At 42.3% G+C, this 16,911-nt stretch overlaps 1 protein-coding gene across 9 annotated transcripts in view; it reads right to left on the bottom strand.

Annotated features, from left to right (window-relative positions):
* Positions 1 to 3,544: 3,544 nt before the first annotated feature.
* PLEKHG4B (pleckstrin homology and RhoGEF domain containing G4B) overlaps positions 3,545 to 16,911 on the bottom strand; it is a 94,815-nt gene continuing 81,448 nt past the window's right edge. For 8 of the 9 annotated variants that reach the window (XM_083582351.1, XM_083582349.1, XM_083582348.1 and 5 more), the window contains 8 exons: positions 14,032 to 14,121; positions 13,696 to 13,920; positions 12,493 to 12,663; positions 11,399 to 11,579; positions 10,457 to 10,573; positions 9,207 to 9,476; positions 8,346 to 8,560; positions 3,545 to 6,973 (listed from right to left, as the gene is read on the bottom strand). In XM_083582351.1, coding sequence (XP_083438477.1) covers positions 6,950 to 6,973; positions 8,346 to 8,560; positions 9,207 to 9,476; positions 10,457 to 10,573; positions 11,399 to 11,579; positions 12,493 to 12,663; positions 13,696 to 13,920; positions 14,032 to 14,121 — 1,293 coding nt within the window. In that variant the 3' untranslated portion in view covers positions 3,545 to 6,949. Of the gene's footprint in view, positions 6,974 to 8,345; positions 8,561 to 9,206; positions 9,477 to 10,456; positions 10,574 to 11,398; positions 11,580 to 12,492; positions 12,664 to 13,695; positions 13,921 to 14,031; positions 14,122 to 16,911 lie in introns of those variants that run through there. The other variant, XM_083582353.1, reaches the window with a different exon arrangement.

Genomic DNA, 16,911 nt, shown 5'->3' with positions numbered 1-16,911 from the left:
TATTTATATAAATAAAATGCCTGTATTCTGATCATCAAAAATGCTTAGCCACCTCAGCAGAGGATCTAGTGACACTTGTGTTAGCTCCCCAAAATAATTCACTATTGTACACTCCCACCAGGGGTGCCAACTTGAATAAAATATCGGGAGGGGGGCAGGTAAACCTTGCCCCACATAGTCAATCACATGTGTTGCACGCACACCATTCAAATGGCAATCCCCATCAACTTTAGGGGGAGGCAGTCCCCTCAAATATTTTATTGGGGTGCTGAAGACCCCTTGGCCCCCAGGAGTTGGCTCCTATGACTCCCACCATATGTGGGAATATGACCCTCTGCTCCTGCATCCAATCCAGAAGGTGAATTATTTTAACAAATATAGTGTGACCTTGATGTTGATAAGAACCATCTGTAAAATTTAATGCATTTTCTCTTGACAACGTAGAAGCCCACATCATTCTCATATATATATATTTATTATTAACAATTTCAACATAACAAATTATCAAAACAGATCATCTTCATTATTTTCCCCCTTTCCCCTCCCCCAAAATCACTCCCTCCCTCCGCCTGAGACTTCCCTCAGCTCCTCTCTCTGATTTCTCAACTCACATTATCCTCTGCATACTGTAAAATTGTATATATCCTTTTATTATCTATCTACTATATTAGGTAAAGGTAAAGGTACCCCTGCCCATATGGGCCAGTCTTGACAGACTCTAGGGTTGTGCGCTCATCTCACTCTAGAGGCCGGGAGCCAGCGCTGTCCGCAGACACTTCCGGGTCACATGGCCAGCGTGACAAAGCTGCTCTGGCGAGCCAGCGCAGCACACGGAACGCCGTTTACCTTCCCGCTGGTAAGCGGTCCCTATTTATCTACTTGCACTTAAGAGTGCTTTCGAACTGCTAGGTTGGCAGGCGCTGGGACCGAGCAACGGGAGCGCACCCCGCCGCGGGGATTCGAACCACCGACCATGCGATCGGCAAGTCCTAGGCGCTGAGGTTTTACCCACAGCGCCACCCGCGTCCCTAAATATCTACTATATTAATATCTACTATATTAACCCTCAATAAATTTGTGTATGTTTATTCAAAACCTGCCAAGGAGTCCAGTTAATTTTGTTGTCTTTTTAAATAATTTGTAAAACGTTCCCATTCTTCTTTAAAGTCATAGTTGTCCTTATCTCGCAATTTGTAGGTCAGTTTTGCCAGTTCTGCATAGTTCATCAATTTCTCTTGCCACTGTTCTTTTGTCGGGGTTTCCTCATTCTTCCATCCTTGTGCTATCAAGACTCTTGCCGCTGTTGCAGAATACATAAATAAGTTCTTTATTTTCCTTGGTAGGTCTTGTTCTACAATCCCTAACAAAAATGCTTCTGGTTTTTTTACAAATGTCATTTTGAACATTTTCTTCAATTCTTTATACATCATTTCCCAGAATTTTAAAATTTCTATGCATTTCCACCGCATATGGTAAAAGGTCCCTTCCTTTTCTTTACATTTCCAACATGTACATTCTTGTTATCTGTACTCGTGGAAGCCCACATCTTTTCCCAGATCTTTTTTCATTACATATGGCTCCCTGGACATCCCAGCCAATAACATATTGTAGGTGCCTGACACTAAGCCTTAAGAATGTGATTGGTGCTGAAAGTTGTCACTTATCATGATGACACCAGGTCGGCAGGGCAGCCCTTGGGGGGATGAAAAGATCTGGCCATCCCCACCCCTACTTTAGATATATGGGAGGATTCCAAAATCAAGTTTTCAAAGCTTGTAATGGATCAGCTTGTTTTCAGGGCAACTATCAGATTGGAAGCACAATGCAGCACTTCCTGAATCTGTTGACAACTTACGGAGGCTTCCAGTGGTGCTCATGCGCCTTTAAATGGCTTTGCTTCTATATGCAGGTCCCTCTGTCTGTAGTGCTATTCAAATAAAGGGTGGCCCATAATGGGCATTCTAGGAGAGACTGCAGGGCTGGTTTGTGATTCACAAGGTTCCAGTGACAATATAAAAGTGGAGAGAGGACCTGCACATTATTCCTTGTATTGCGGGTTCTGCAAAAGCTGGAAAGTTACTATTACCAAAAAATGAAATCTTAGGATTATATTCGGTGTATATGTGTGTCCCCTTTGCCCAATTGCCAACACCCAATATTAGGACTGTAGTGATCCTAAAATGATTATCTTCTTTTCCAATGTGCCTGTAATAAAAACAAACTTTCTTCTGAATTGTTTAGAATTTAAAAAAGAAAAGAAATATTGGATAGCTTTCCTGCGGTAATAGCTACTCCTCATGACTTAGATGTACCACTGGCTGTTTACAGTTTCAACAATTTTTCATTCTTATTTGTATGGTGCATAAAGATATAAAATATGGGCATGCTTGCTTTATCCTATGTAAAACCCTTCTCCTATATACCTGGTTTCCTCTCCTCCCTTTCGACTGCTGCACATAGACTGGCCTTCACCAAAGCGAGGTTTAACGTTTTTCCCTCCAATGTCCTGAGACATAGGTTCTCAAAGGGCCAAGCCCCCGCCGTGTGCGAATGTGATAAGGTGGCGCCGGAGTCGCTCCAGCACATTATGTTCACTTGCCCCTTGTTTAATGTGCTACGGGCAAATTTGTTGGGATCAATCATACAGAAACTAGAGGGTACCCCACCAAAATTCCACCTTGCCCAAATCTTGCAGGACAAGGATACCCACACGACCCTGAAGGTGGCTAGGTTCCTAGTTGCTGTCCTTTCCCAAAAGCGACGCCAAGGAGCTCTACAAGCTAATTAAGGCGTAGTATGCCTTTCCATTTTATAGTATTTTATTGTTATAGTAGTGTTTTAGCGATTGCTTTTTTTTTCTCCTTACGGCACAAGCTGTTATTTATGTGTTGTTTTTACCTGTATGGGCCTATGGCCGTAATAAATGATATTCTATTCTACCTGGTTTCCAAGACCCTTGATATTTGAAGAATGATTCTTGAGACTCCCTATTATTGATTGAGTAAATTATGAAAAATCTGGCATTCCTTGACAGGAAGCCAGCCAGCGGCTCCAGAGAAACCCGCAAGTAAGGAATGAAGGGAACACCCCTCCCCCCAGGTCAATCTCAGCAGTTATTATACTGAAGGTCCCCAGAGGTAGAGTTGCCAGACACAAGTTTTTTTGTTGATCTTTTTTAAACTTCTGCCCAAAGTTGTTGAGCTTTCCTTGCAAGATCCCCAAAAGGGGGGGGTGTGTTTCAAGCTATTTTAAAGGAAATTCACCAAAACTTACACTACCAACATGGGCTGCCATATTTCCCGATTTTCCTGGACAATTCAGCAATTTCCACCCAGTTTCCAACGGCCAAATTCCAGCTATGTCCGGGAAATTCCAGACGTATGGGAACCCTACCCAGAGGTGCCACTGAGATATCAGGGACAGAGCCTCCTTGAATTTGCCTATTTAAAAAACATCCTTCTACACAAGGTACAAATTTTATGAATTAGTGACACAGAAATGTTGTTTAAAAAAGAAAAGAAAAAAGGAGCATGTACTAAATCAGTAAAGGATAATACAAATGTTTTATTTATTCTTCCATCTTTTAAAATATATCATACATGGCAATGTTTGACTAACAAAAATAAAACTACTTGAAGAGCATATGAACAATACTTATACTTTTTTATTTAGTTTGACATAAATTCTGTTCTCAAAGTATGTGGGTGTTCCCTAAAGGGGTCTAAGGGGGGCAGACACTCTCTAGGAGAGGTTCAAGTCCTTCAACACAGTTTGTGTGCCCTCTGATGGGGCAGGGAAACAGATGACCACACTCCTGAAGGCCAGAGCAATGTGGTCAAGCCATGGGTGAATGGAAAATGGTATGAGTGTATAGATGAAAACTTATATATATATATTTTAAATGAACAAGCCATGGGAGGCTCAGCTCTGAAATTCTGCTCCCTGCATATAGCGGGGCAAGTAACTTGGTCAGTGCAGGAAGACCACCTCAAATGAAAGAGTGAAGACACACGAAATATATAAAGCGAAGTCACTGGAGATTCTTCCTGGGTTTGTAAGTTGTGAGATGTACATTTCTTTTGGATCATACGCTGGGTCAGCCATTAGTCTTGCTCTTCCGCTCACCTTTCTCTCTAAACCAGTGGTTCCCAATTAGCTAATTACTGAGGACCCCCATTTTTAAAAAGCCAAGCCACAGACCCCCTGCTTTTGAAAATTTTGATTACTCTATGGTAGTTGCCTCTGCAAAGCAATTTTTGAACAACATGTGGGGTAGCCCCAATAAGCAAAGGATTTTAGGTATGCTAAAAAAAAGACTAGGGCTGAGTGATATCTTGTTTTCAACATCATGATACATCAGCAGCTAAACATCGTAATATCCCGATTTATAACAATGTCTGAAGTTGGAGATCAGGTATGGGGATGAGGAAAGGACCAGTCACAGAGATCGGATGTGGGGGGGGGGGAGGGAGAAGCAAAGTCACCTCCACTGCATGGCTTGAGGGGGTCTGAGGGGTGTACATCAAGCCTTCATCAGTGGGGCAGCCAGCAAAGATGCACGTCCACAGTGGCTGTTGTTGCTTTCCTGCTGACTGAGAAAAGCTGCTCCACCTCCGTGCCAGGGGAACGTAGTGCCACAGGGCCTTGAAGTGAGGGCGATCAGCTGCCCTGGTCTCCGTTAGCGTGAGGGAAGGCAGCTCAGATCAGCAGTGTTATCCTCACGCAAGGAGTGATATAATGCTGTGTATCTCATGGTGTGATTTCAAAAATGATTTTGGACAATATATTGAAAAGTTGCATAGTGCTAAAACAGACCATAAAATTTGTGATATTACCATGCAAAAATGACAAAATATTTGGGGGGAGGCAAGGGATGGTGCCATGGACCCCCTGATTGCGTTCCGCAGACCCTCACAGGTCCCTGGGCCCCTAATTGGGAACCCCTGCTCTATACTATAGTTCTGTAAGAAAATTTGTCATCATGATGCAATTTGCCTGGCAACCAGGCAGCCATGCCAACTGCAGTGTGACAACAGAATAGCAGGCAGGCAGGCAGATAGCAGGCAACCCAGGTGAGCTGCCAAGGAAGAAACTCCAGTGACATTTGTTTGGGGGGGGGGCTTTAGAGAGTGGGTTTGGCACCCCACTGCCTAAGATATTCCTCCATTAAATGTGACTGGGGCAATGTTTAAAGAAAGGTGGGAAGCACTTCAGATATTGGTCTGGCAAAGTGCTTTCTAAAGTGCCCATCCTTCTGTTAAACATTAGATTAGCTGTGAGGGAAGGGAGCAGGTGTTTGGGTTGAGCTGGGCAGCTGAGTGAGCGAGGAGTGGGAGGCAGAGTGGGTGAGCGGTATGGTCAAGTGCAAAGGGAGGGGATGGCCAGGGGTGGGGAGAGGAGTGCAAGACGGGTGGGGATTGGCAAGTGGAGCGAGCAGTGTGATGAGTTCGGGTGTCAGAGTTTGTGTGATCAAGGCACCCATGCTTCCTAGTTTTAGTGTGTGTTAGAAATCACTCAATGTTTGAAGAGTTATACTGGAAGTCACTTAAAAGCTGGACTCAGCTTCCCCTGTTGAGGAGATCACTTGAGAGATGGGCCGTTAACAGAGAACAAAGACGACAGGGAGCTGGGCCATCAGCAAGACAAGAGGTGGGTGGAGTCCCGCCCTGAGTTTGTTCGTTGGAAGACAATGCCAGTGGTTTTTTTAGGAGGAAGTTTTAGGTTTTCAGTTGGCTGTGGTGTGATCAAGGGGGGGGGTCAGTCTGTTAAATGGAACCCCTTCATCCTGGGCTCAGGCTGAATATATGTGTCAATGAAACCCAATATCCTAAAGACACCACAGTCTCCACTGTGCCTCATTTCCAAAGGAAATACAAACCCTGGGTAAGCGCCTTGACCCCTGGAATCTTGCACCACTTGGAGATTAGGGAGGTGTGTAACAATATATGTGTGCGTGTTTGCTAAGTGCCGTGTGAATTTTTATCTATTTATTCATTCACCTTATTGAAAGATGGAAACATTCTCGGCATAGTCCAAAACTGCTTCAGGGGTTGAGAAAGGGATATTTTAACTTTAAACACATGGGTCAATTGGCACCTTTCACAGCTAGCTATTGCTGCAAACTTGCAGAAGCCTTCTACCCTCAGGGTGAAGTTGGCCCCAGAGGGGACAAAGTAAGTTTGTATATACTGAATATTGTGAGGGTGCTTTCACAGTGACTCTGTTACTCACATACAATTTTTTTTACTTATCTTCATCCAGTTCTATGCACTTTTGTGTTAGAAAACTTCAAAATTCTGCACCAAGCATAGCTGTTTTCTGCACCCGATATAAACTGTGAAAATTAAATTTGTATTTCCCGTGTTTCTGTGTTTTCAAAGCACAAGTGCTGATCTTTGTCAAAATGTGTTTGTGGTTGCCTGCAGCTTAATATCCAACTAGGCTGAAGGTGTTTGGACAGTTAGAAAACTTGTGCTATTGGACTTGTTAAAGTTATTTTCTCAGCCTGGAATTTGCTCTGAAAATGTCTGAGAATCTCTACCGTAAAGAGCTACAGAAACTTATTTCTATTCTTACTATCAGAAATATTTCAATATTCTAACCACACTTGCTTTTAAACCTGGGCTGTATGCTACTAAAAGTTTTTAAGAGTCTGCCATGAAAATGAGCAATTAATAATGCAGAACAATAAAATTAATATTTACAAACAAATCCAGCCACAATTTGTACATTTTTTACACAAAATACTTTCTGCATTTACAGGATTTCGAAAAATATAGTAACAACTAAATCTCACCAGCTATATACAAAAAAAGAGGTCAAAAGTAAAGGAGGGGAATCAAAACCAAACTTCCTAATACAAACAAGGATACATTTTTTCCCCTTCAGAATAATGCAACCTGGACTCAGAGCTGCAGGTTCTGCGAGGTTCAAGTTTTAGAAATCCGTATTATGGATTCTGCACCAAATCATCCTGGAGAATGACAAAAGTTTGATTTTTTATTATTATTCAGAAGCAGTGAAAAGAACAAATATTTGTTTCTAAAAGTTTGGCTGCAAAAATTGTATACGATTGCTCAGATGAAATTAATTTGGAATAATCTGCAATATTACAAAATTAATTTACAAAATTAACACTTTGTAAAATCTTTTTAATCCTAATTGTCTAAACAATAGGCCCAACTGAACCTGTTTGTGGTGTAGAATTGCACACATGGATTTGGATGCCAGTAGCATGTCTGCTTGGCCCTAAGACCCATTTATGTCTGCAAAGACTTCACCCCCTGCTCTCCATGCATGAGCACAAGGGTCGGGGCGGCGCTCAGTATGACTAATGTACCATCTGTTAAAATGTAGAATTCTTTGAAAATCTAATCCTATATAGCCAAGGCCTTTGTCACGCTGTTTCTTCTCTGCAGAAGAGGCCTGGTTAATGACATCGCCCATCACTAACTCCGCTGTGTGGATGAGTGAGACAGGGGCACTGAGGCTGAAGGCCTATGGGCTATTTCCAAGGGGAAAGTCTCACTGAACGTAGTGGGAATGACTTCGGAAGACGCATGCATGATGGAATGGCTCTGCTGTGGACCACCAGCACAATGCAATCTGCCATCTGCTATGTCTCAGTTTCCAAGTGCACACAATGTCAGCACTCTAGGGCTCTGGTCTTCAACTGGTGGGCCACGATGTACCAGGTCACAGCCTGATCTAAGGTGGGTCGCAAAAGCAGTATAATTTCATGTGGATTGTGCCCTCTTCCCCATGGGTTATGATTTTCATAACAAAACATAAACACCAATACATTACTATTACGCTATATGGGGCATGTGTGCTATACAGTACAGCCATTCAATATCTGGACATAATGCTGCAAGAGAATCTCCCAAAAGCAATTTTTTGAGGATGGAGAGAGAGGGGGATTGTTTTCGTACACGATAAGGATCCCACAATCTATTTGGATCAGCCAGGGATCTACTGGTAGATCACAATCTACTGGTTGGACATCCCTGCGTCTAGTTCAGCAATCCCTGAAGTACAGAAAAAGGAGCACTCAGCAGATGGAAAACTAAATTGGACAAACTGCTCTAAGTGCTGGTTTGCTTATTATATGTTTGGAAGTTCAAACCATGGTGAGAAAGTGGATGTGATGTCTTGATTGAGCCATAGTGTGGGATTTCTACAGCTGATGTTGGCATTTAACCTGGTGAGCCCTCCAGCACCAATGAAGTTGGAAAGGTAAGGAATATTTCCTACCCTTAATGCCATAAGTGGCAACTGAGTGATGCTGGTAAAACATCCTCACTCTCATTTTTATGTATTTACACTTAATGAAGGAAAACACTCACAGCAGGGACATACTGACTGCTGGGCTTTGATCTGAGGTTCTTCTCTGAGAGGGCAGGAGATGTGCATTGTGATGCAGGCTTGGAACCAGGGCTTGAAGTGCCTTCATCGAGAAATGTCTCTGCGAGAAGTGGGGAGAATCCAGCCTGGGCAGAACAGCTGAAACCACTTGAGCTTTCACCGGACGTGCACTGGGATGACTCTGAACTCTCTGTAACTACAGGAAGTAGGAAGGAAGAGACCATTGACATTAGAGGCTGCTGCCAGCCTATTGTTCAACAGGAATTCCACCAGCACAACTGAAAGTAAGTAAACTTACAATCTGTGATGTTTTCAAGATTATGGGTCTTTGTAAACTGTGGCAGCTGCACACCATACAAGGTACTTTTAGCCTGTACACAAACATTTGACTAATGAAATATATGTCGGCATTGTCAGGATGCAAGTCTGTGCGAGTCTTGAACTGTTGACCTGAGGAACGCCAGGCAGGAACTGAGCCTGGACACCATCACTTTGCTTTGGTCAAAGCAGGAAACTGCAAGGAGACCAGCCAGATTCCAAGGCACCTTGACTGAATGCTTTTTAGCACCTGCTGAAGACATTCTTATTTAGACAAGTCTAATTCTATGCAGGTATCTAGAAAGTTTGTATAAATTTTAATTTGTTTTAATATATTCTACCAGGATTTTAACTTTTTTTTGTATATTTAAATCATGGTTGTATTTTTTAGTGATAATTTTTTGTTTCATCTTTTTTTGTAAAGTGCTTTGAGGGTTTTTTCCTACAATCAAGCAGTATATAACTTTAATGAAATATAAATAAATGATTGGCCTTCCCTAATTCTGGTATTGCAATGCACTCACTCATTGAGGGCTGGCTCCCAATGTCCTGTTCCAGCTCATCTTCCTCAATGCAGGCTCTGACATCGTACGACCAGTGGTAAAAAGGAGGTCCCACCAAGCCTGGGTGAGACGGGGCGGAATATATGTGCAGATTTAGCGAGCCCAGGATGGAAGATGAGGACTGGCTGCTCGAGGAAGATGTGCTGCTGTTGGAGATGGTGGAGTGGGGCCTCTTAAACGGCGTAGAGTGGTCAAATGAAGAAACAGCTATTGAGGCACGGCTCCTTGACTCTGGCAAAACAAAGAAAAATATATCTCTCAAGACCCATAAAGAGCCAAGTATATACAGTAAAAAGTTACATCTAGAAAAGTTGTAGAGAAGAGCCATAGCTCAGGGAGGTGGTGGTGGTGGGGTAGAGCAATTCCTTCAAGTGCAAAATATCCAAGTTCAATCCCTGGCATGTCCTGTTGAAAGACTCTTCTATAACTCTAAGGACCTACCCTGATACCCTGGAGCACTGCCAATAAGCGTCTACAATCACTAGGCTAGATGGACCAATGGCCTGGCTTGATATAAAGCATATTTATATTTCAGAGTGTTTCCAAGGATCCCAGAATTGGCACAGCCTAGCTAAGCCTCTCTCACTCCACAGAGAGGCTGCATTTGGAATGTTTGAAAATACTTCTTCCTTCTGTGTTTTTACAGGACCAAAATCACCATGGAATTGGTCTACTGTGGAGAATGTTAACGTGCTACACATCTTCTCAAATTGTGTGCCGCAAGATGTCTCCTGGATCATGGATGCACATGAGGCTGGGACGAAGCCAATTCTGAAGGGCAGTTTCATGGCACATTTATTTATAGAGTCACCATCTTTTCCATTTGAAAACACCCTAAGTAGTGAATTATCACTTGAGAATTTAAAGGCTTGTTATGTGAGACCAAGGCAAGCTGATGGTCTACCTGAGAAGAGAGGAGGAAGAATATTCACAGAAAGCGATCTTTTTTCTGCTCTGACTCTGGTTGAAGAGCCTAAAGGCTTGGGAGTGTCTTAGTGGGAATTTTGCTTTTCAAAAATCTGAGGGTCCCCTCAATTTCAAAATTCATTTGCCTTGCGGCAAGGTGATGTTGCTATTGAGGAACAGAACTTGCAAAACTAGCTGTACATTTTTTCCATGGGGGTGGGGATCCAATAAAATAATTTTTGTAAGAAGTGGACAAGAAATTTAAAAGAGTTGCCAAAGAAGTGAGGGAAAGCATCAAACTGTACCTGCTCGTTTCATTATATAGTCTATTGCTCGATCACTTATAGCTGCGTCACTGGGCTTGATGTCCATGAATGGTTTGTTTCCTATGCCCATTGACACCATTTCTTGCATTCGGAGTTCTAAAAGCAACCATCCAAAAACATGAGAGAAACAGTTAGGAAATAATTCCTTATACATGTTTGAAAGTATTTTATACTAAGAAAACCCAAAACGAGTGCGAAGGAAAACGACTCTAATAATACAAACAATGCAAATTAAAGGGGAAGGATGTAAATGTTACACTGTTCCATGTGTGAAAACTGTTGAGCTCTTTGTACAAAATAATATATGACAGAGACTTTTTTTTTTGCTTTTTTAACAGAAAATGTAAGATTGTGTGCCAAGAGTGCTTCAAATTCTGCCACAAGAAAACCACAAATGCCATTGTCACCTGACCATTCCTAGGTCCCCATGCTTGCTCTAGTAGACCAATACCATAATGTATATTAAAATAGTTTAGATATGAAATGCCATTACATAACCTTACTGGATCTGAGGCAGAGATCCAACAAAGACGGGAAACATATGCACATGGGTGGTGATGGGGTAGTTCTGAAGGAGGAAGGCCGACAATTTCTCCCACCTGCTCACCTCTTGCGTAATGCTGCTTTTGCTATGTATTCAGAGAGTGTACATAGTGACTTGCAGAGTAACCTAAGGAAAAATATAGCTCCACATCCCCAACCCCTGAGGTTTTAATGCACAAATGAAATTAAATGTACCAACACTTCATTTGGGTTTGGGGTGGGGACTGAAGGGTTATGACACAGGGGTCAGACAAGAGTTGACTTTTGAAGGATGGCTTTGAAGGGATTTGCGGGGGCATCACACTGGTTGTTCTAGGAAAGAGTTTCAGGCATAAAGGGCAGCTATAGGCAAAGGGCAGACTATTTTGGCAGGCACACCTCGGTTTCTCAAGGCTTGTCTCCAAAGAATCTTTCCTATGAGATTTGTCCATCCAATCTTAGTTTCTACTGAATTTGCTTGAAGGATGTAAGTGTCCTGAGATTTTCTTCTCCTTCGAAACCAGATTTCAAATCTGAGGCCACTATCTCCAACATTCTCTGTCATTCCAATCTCAGCTGTCTAAAATTAAAAATAAAATATAAATATAAATAAATAAATAACTGTGAGAAAGAAACATGAGGAACACTTTTTAAGAGCATGAAAATTTATTAGTCCTGCCAAATGAAGAAGTGTATATGGATGAGGGCATAGTGGCTAGAAAACTGTATCAGTGTGGATTTTCAGTCACAGAAGCATGGTTCTCAAAACCTGGATTAAAGTTGCAAGTAATGAGCACATTAATTCAATGATTATGTTTTTGTCCCACTCTTTCTCAAGGGTCTCAGGGCATATGTATATGATTTCATTTGCAAGCTAGGGCAGGCTGAGAAGTTCTGACTGGCCCAATATATAGGGTTGCCATTTTTTATTTGCCAAAGGTTTGCCCAGAGTTTTTGAACTTTTTGGCAAAATCGCAAAAGTAAAGGTTTTGAGCTATTTTAGGGGAAATCACCAAAAACGACACTGCCCACTGCGGACATGGGTTGCCATATGTCCGGATTTTTAGCGATTTTCGCCTGGACACTGCTTCTGACTCCAGTATTCCAGCTGTGTCCAGGAGATTCTGGATATATGGCAACACTATACCCAACACTATATCCATGAGTGGCCCATTCTCAATATCTGCAACTACCAGCCATGCTTGTGAAAATGTATTGAATGGATTTTACTAACTGGACTGCTAGAGACTGCCTTAAATAATGCACATACCAGATCACTTCCTTGTTTGTTTCTATTTAGCCCCTTCCCCACACTAGCAAGTACAAAACACTATGAGAGGTGGTTTGTTGCATTGATATTCCCCCTTTCCCTGGAGGGGTTCAAGGTGGTACCCCATTCAAGCAATGACCGGACCCAGACCTGCTTAGCTGCATCACATGCCATCAAACCACACCCAAGGCAGGAAAAGCACACCCAACAAGGATGCAGTTACCTTAAATGATTGTTTGTACATGTAAATGTCATATCCCCCATCAATCTTTTTTGTTTTACTGAACAAGATGAGGTCTTCGAAAAGGAAAACATGCCTCAAGTACTTCTTTCGCCCACAGCACACAATAAACTCATCTTGACACCTCAGCTGTCCTTGTTCTTTCAGATTGACCTGATCAGAGAAGAAGAGACAACACAGGAGACGGGATTTCAGATAGGAGGTTGGTTCAACTTCCTTAGGCCTGAGGGCCGCTTTGGGCTAGGGTTCTCCTAACATGAATTAAAAAATAATATTTAGCACCTTCCAGCTAGAATCAAAGGTCCTTCATATACATGGTGGCAGTAATCTTACACACCTTCTTCTGCTCCTGGTGTTTTGGGGGTGGGAGGCCCTCCAAGATGATCCTGAGGGACGGTAAGACAGTTCTAAAGCTGTAAAGCAACCTGTTAGTAAGTTCTGTAGCCATCCCCCCCCCCTTCTTTTTAGCTAATAACTATATGGGTTATAGTTATCAGCAGCAGTCAGGGCTCTAGCCTGGGGACTTCCAGCTGCTGACCCCAGCTGTGGACAAAGTAGAAAGGGGAAAGGTTTTTCTTCCTTTCTTATTTATAACAGAATCTGGGGACTTCCAGTAAAGCTGAATGTTGGAAGCTTCAGGACGGAGAAAAGGGGGAAAAATTCACACAGTCAAAACTATTAAATTTGCTCCCACAAGAAGCAGCGATGGCTATCAATGTCGATGGCATTTGAAGAGTAGCAGACAAATTTATGGAGGATAAGGCTACGAATGGCTGCTCTCCACAATGGCTCTGCTCTGCCTCCACAGTCAGAGGCAGGAGGCTTGTGAATAGCAGTTTCTGCCAATCGCAAAGGGGGAGAGGGCTGTGGCACTCAGGTCTTGATTGTGCGCTTCCCATTGGCATCTGGTTGGTCACTGTAAGAACAGGATGCTGGACCAGATGGGCCTCTGGTCTGATCCAGCAGGCTCTTCTTGTGTTCTTACAACCATCTTGTAAATGTAGACAAGTATTATATGCAGATGCTGAGCTGAGAGTGGCTGGCCTAAGTGGTTGGAGGTGTGATTTGAACAGGGGACTTCCTGCCTCATAATGCAGCCAGCACCAGGCAACTAAAGCTACAAAATTTAAGGTTTCCTGAACTGCACAACAGGGATTTCAGGGGTGGGAATGTGGCTGGACTCACATCGCATCCTCTGATGGCATCCATGGCAAGTAAATCATTTCCATGGCGAAGCTGAAACTTGACCATTTCTTCAGCAGCCCGGAGGGCGCTGAGCTCCTGTTCCTGGGCTGCCGAACACTCCTTGATCAGATCCTTCAAAAGCAGTGCATACTTGCTCATTCTCTGGATGGGTTTCAGCAAGTAAGAAGCCAGGTTCATTTTATCACCCAATTCCTGCTGCTTATTCTGTAGGATTAGTAGGAGGACACATAACCATTAGGTGATAAAATACCACAAAGGTCAACAAATTCTACTCAGACACAATCATAGATGTAGTAAACATTAAGCGATAGTTACTTTAAAGAAGGTATTTCCATGGCTTATAAGCAAAGCGTCTGACTGCGGCTTGTTCTTGCTGTACAATGCATACATTCCAAACTGTTCTTCCTGAAATAATGAAAAATGGACTTGGCATTTAATTGGTTAATTAATGATGATACACATCAAAGACATTTTATCATCATTTGTTTCTTTTACTAGTCACTTTGTTATTAGTCACTAATATTTATTAGTCACTTGCTTCCAAAAAGTAAAACTCAAAGCAACTTACAAAAATATTGAAAAGCAGAAAAATCAAGAATAAGACAATCTAAAATACACAAGGATACTATATATAAAACCCAGATCTAACTCCACCCCACCCTACTAAAAAATTAAGCAGAAAAATGAGCTCCAATGTCCTGGGTGAATAAGAATGTTTTTACCTGGTGTCTAAAAACAGAGAGAGGTGGCACCAGCCGTGCCTCCCCCCCCCCCCCCCGAGGAGAGTGTTCGATCAACTGGGGGCCACCACTATTCTGTGACTCCTGATACAGGTTTCTTATGTTTATGTTCAACACAGACTGATTATCCTCTGACTGGTAGTATACTTGACAGCATCAGTGAGAATGTTTTATGCAAATTATTGAAAGCTAAGTAAAATGCCTTCCTACAGTGAGTGACTGAAACAAAAATTAACAAAACCTATGAGCTATGTAGCTCATTCATCAAAAAATAATAGCAAAACGTATGAGCTATGTAGGAGTGGGGGGAAATAATGGGTATTTCTCAAGAATGATGGCATCATTTTATTAGTCTAATGAAATAAAAATAAATAAAAACAGGGATCATAAAAACTAGCAAGATGTTAAGGATGCCAGAATTTTTGCAAAAGAAATTGACTGTTTGCCAGTATGGTATAGTAGGAAATGTGATGAGGGAGACCTCAGTACGTAGCCCCACTCAACTAGAAAGCTCCTTGGTGGCCCCTTGGTCCATTCACAAAAGCCCTGTTCAGGGATTATTTAAACAGGAACATGAAGGGGTTTTGTTGTCCTCCATGAGTTGGAAGCCATCTGTCCAAAGCTGGGAGCCTTTGATATGTGTGGGACTCCTGCGAGACCAGGGAAACCAGGGCAGCAAACTATGCAGAGAGCCTCCACAGATAAAAGAAGCTCCCTTCTATAGACAATCTCAATCTGCAAACGGGGACGGAGCAGGTTGCTCAGTCTCACCGTGGTATTATTATCATTACCATCATTATTAAGAATGCTGCCTGAACATGCTGAGCAGAAAGTGGAAATCACTGTTGCCAACGTGATCAACAGTTCTGACAAGCTAACAGCCACATTGTGCGCATCAGAGGCATTTGATGACATCATAATGGCAAAGAGTAACTTAGCTTCCAGAAATGCATTGAATGGAATTTTCCACTTTATTTCATGGCAACACATACAGAAAACCCAGCAGTGGTTAAACATGCTGAGTAGTGAGCAGTTATGTAAGGCTGTTGCTGCACACACTAAATAGAGCATGAGACTGAATAACTGTAGTCCATAGAATCATAGAACTGTAGTTCTGGAAGGGAACCTCATGGTCATCTAGTCCAGGCCCTGCACCTCAGGAATCTCAGCGCTTGGTCCCTGTTATCCTTCTTTAAACCAGGTAGGTAAAACCAGATAGAGATTTCCTTCAGACTCAATATTCATTTTTAAGTGCTTACTGGAGATTTTTGATTAATTAAATTAAATAAAGGTTATTTCAACTTCTATAAAGTAATTTCATTTTAGAGTCTAAGACTTAAGACCGTAAAGAAAATTGCATCTGTGCTGCCAGGTGAGAGCATCAAAGTAGTGACTGAGAACACAAACCCCTTAAAATATTGGGGGGGGGGGGGTTTACCATACCAAGGCAAACCTTTAGAGGGGATTCAGATTGGCAAATCCTGGACCCCATCCAGTCAAAATTAAGGACTTAAAGTCCCATTGATTTAAACAGAAGATATTAGTTGTCCCATAGTACTGCTTTACTTCAGAATGACTGGACAGCCAAAAAGTTGTAATTAAATTTTGCTCCCTGCTTCTCTCTCTAACATAATGCCCTCAGAGTGTTTTCCATGCATGCAAGTAGGAACTTGCAAAAGTGGAAATCAAGAAAAAGATTCTTGCCTGCCAGCTTACATACATACATAATTTGAAAACTAGCAGTTTGGGCAAATCAGGGGCTACTATAATGTACAGGGACTCGTATGGGATGAAACCGAATCACAGAATTATAGTGTTTGTAATGTTCTGTGACACAAGATCAGGGAACAGCTATTTAAAACTTTTTAAACAAGTGATGGAAGAGACAGGCAATATAAATAAATGTAGGGGAAGTTGCATTAAAGACCTTTAAGGCTGCTATCCTATACACAGTTACCTTTGCCAAACTCATTGAGGCTTCCCTCTTAATAGACATGTATTGGATTGTACAGTAATTCTCCAAGTGAAATACAAACAGGTATTTAGTGGCAGAAGCAGAACATCATTATTCAAATCATTACAAGTGCACTCTGTCCCTTTTCCTCCAGTGACACAAATCAGAAATCCCATTTAAAAGCAATTTTTGGCAGGGATGGGGAATTTATCTACCAGCCAATTGGACCAGGGTCATTTACTGATTTGTGTAGGCCATAAAATGTCAGACCCTGTGATCTTTCAGGTCAGGAGCTGCTCCTTTCTTGACTATAATGACAAAGGGGGGGGGGCTTATCCCAGCCGCTTATCCTGGGACAGAACAGGCAGCTGGGATCATATGATATGTATGTGTATTTGGGCGGGAAAAATGGGATAGGGATCAGCTGGACTGTCAGCCTTGTTCTAGAGGCCGTTGCTTCTTGTCTCACATGAGTAGGAAACACGACAAACTGTCCATGTG

This window comes from Podarcis filfolensis (assembly GCF_964270895.1).
Source record: "Podarcis filfolensis genome assembly, chromosome: 13".
Lineage (NCBI taxonomy): Eukaryota > Metazoa > Chordata > Lepidosauria > Squamata > Lacertidae > Podarcis > Podarcis filfolensis.
Note: the sequence above shows the minus strand (reverse complement) of the source record. Positions and strands in the feature narration are given on the sequence as shown.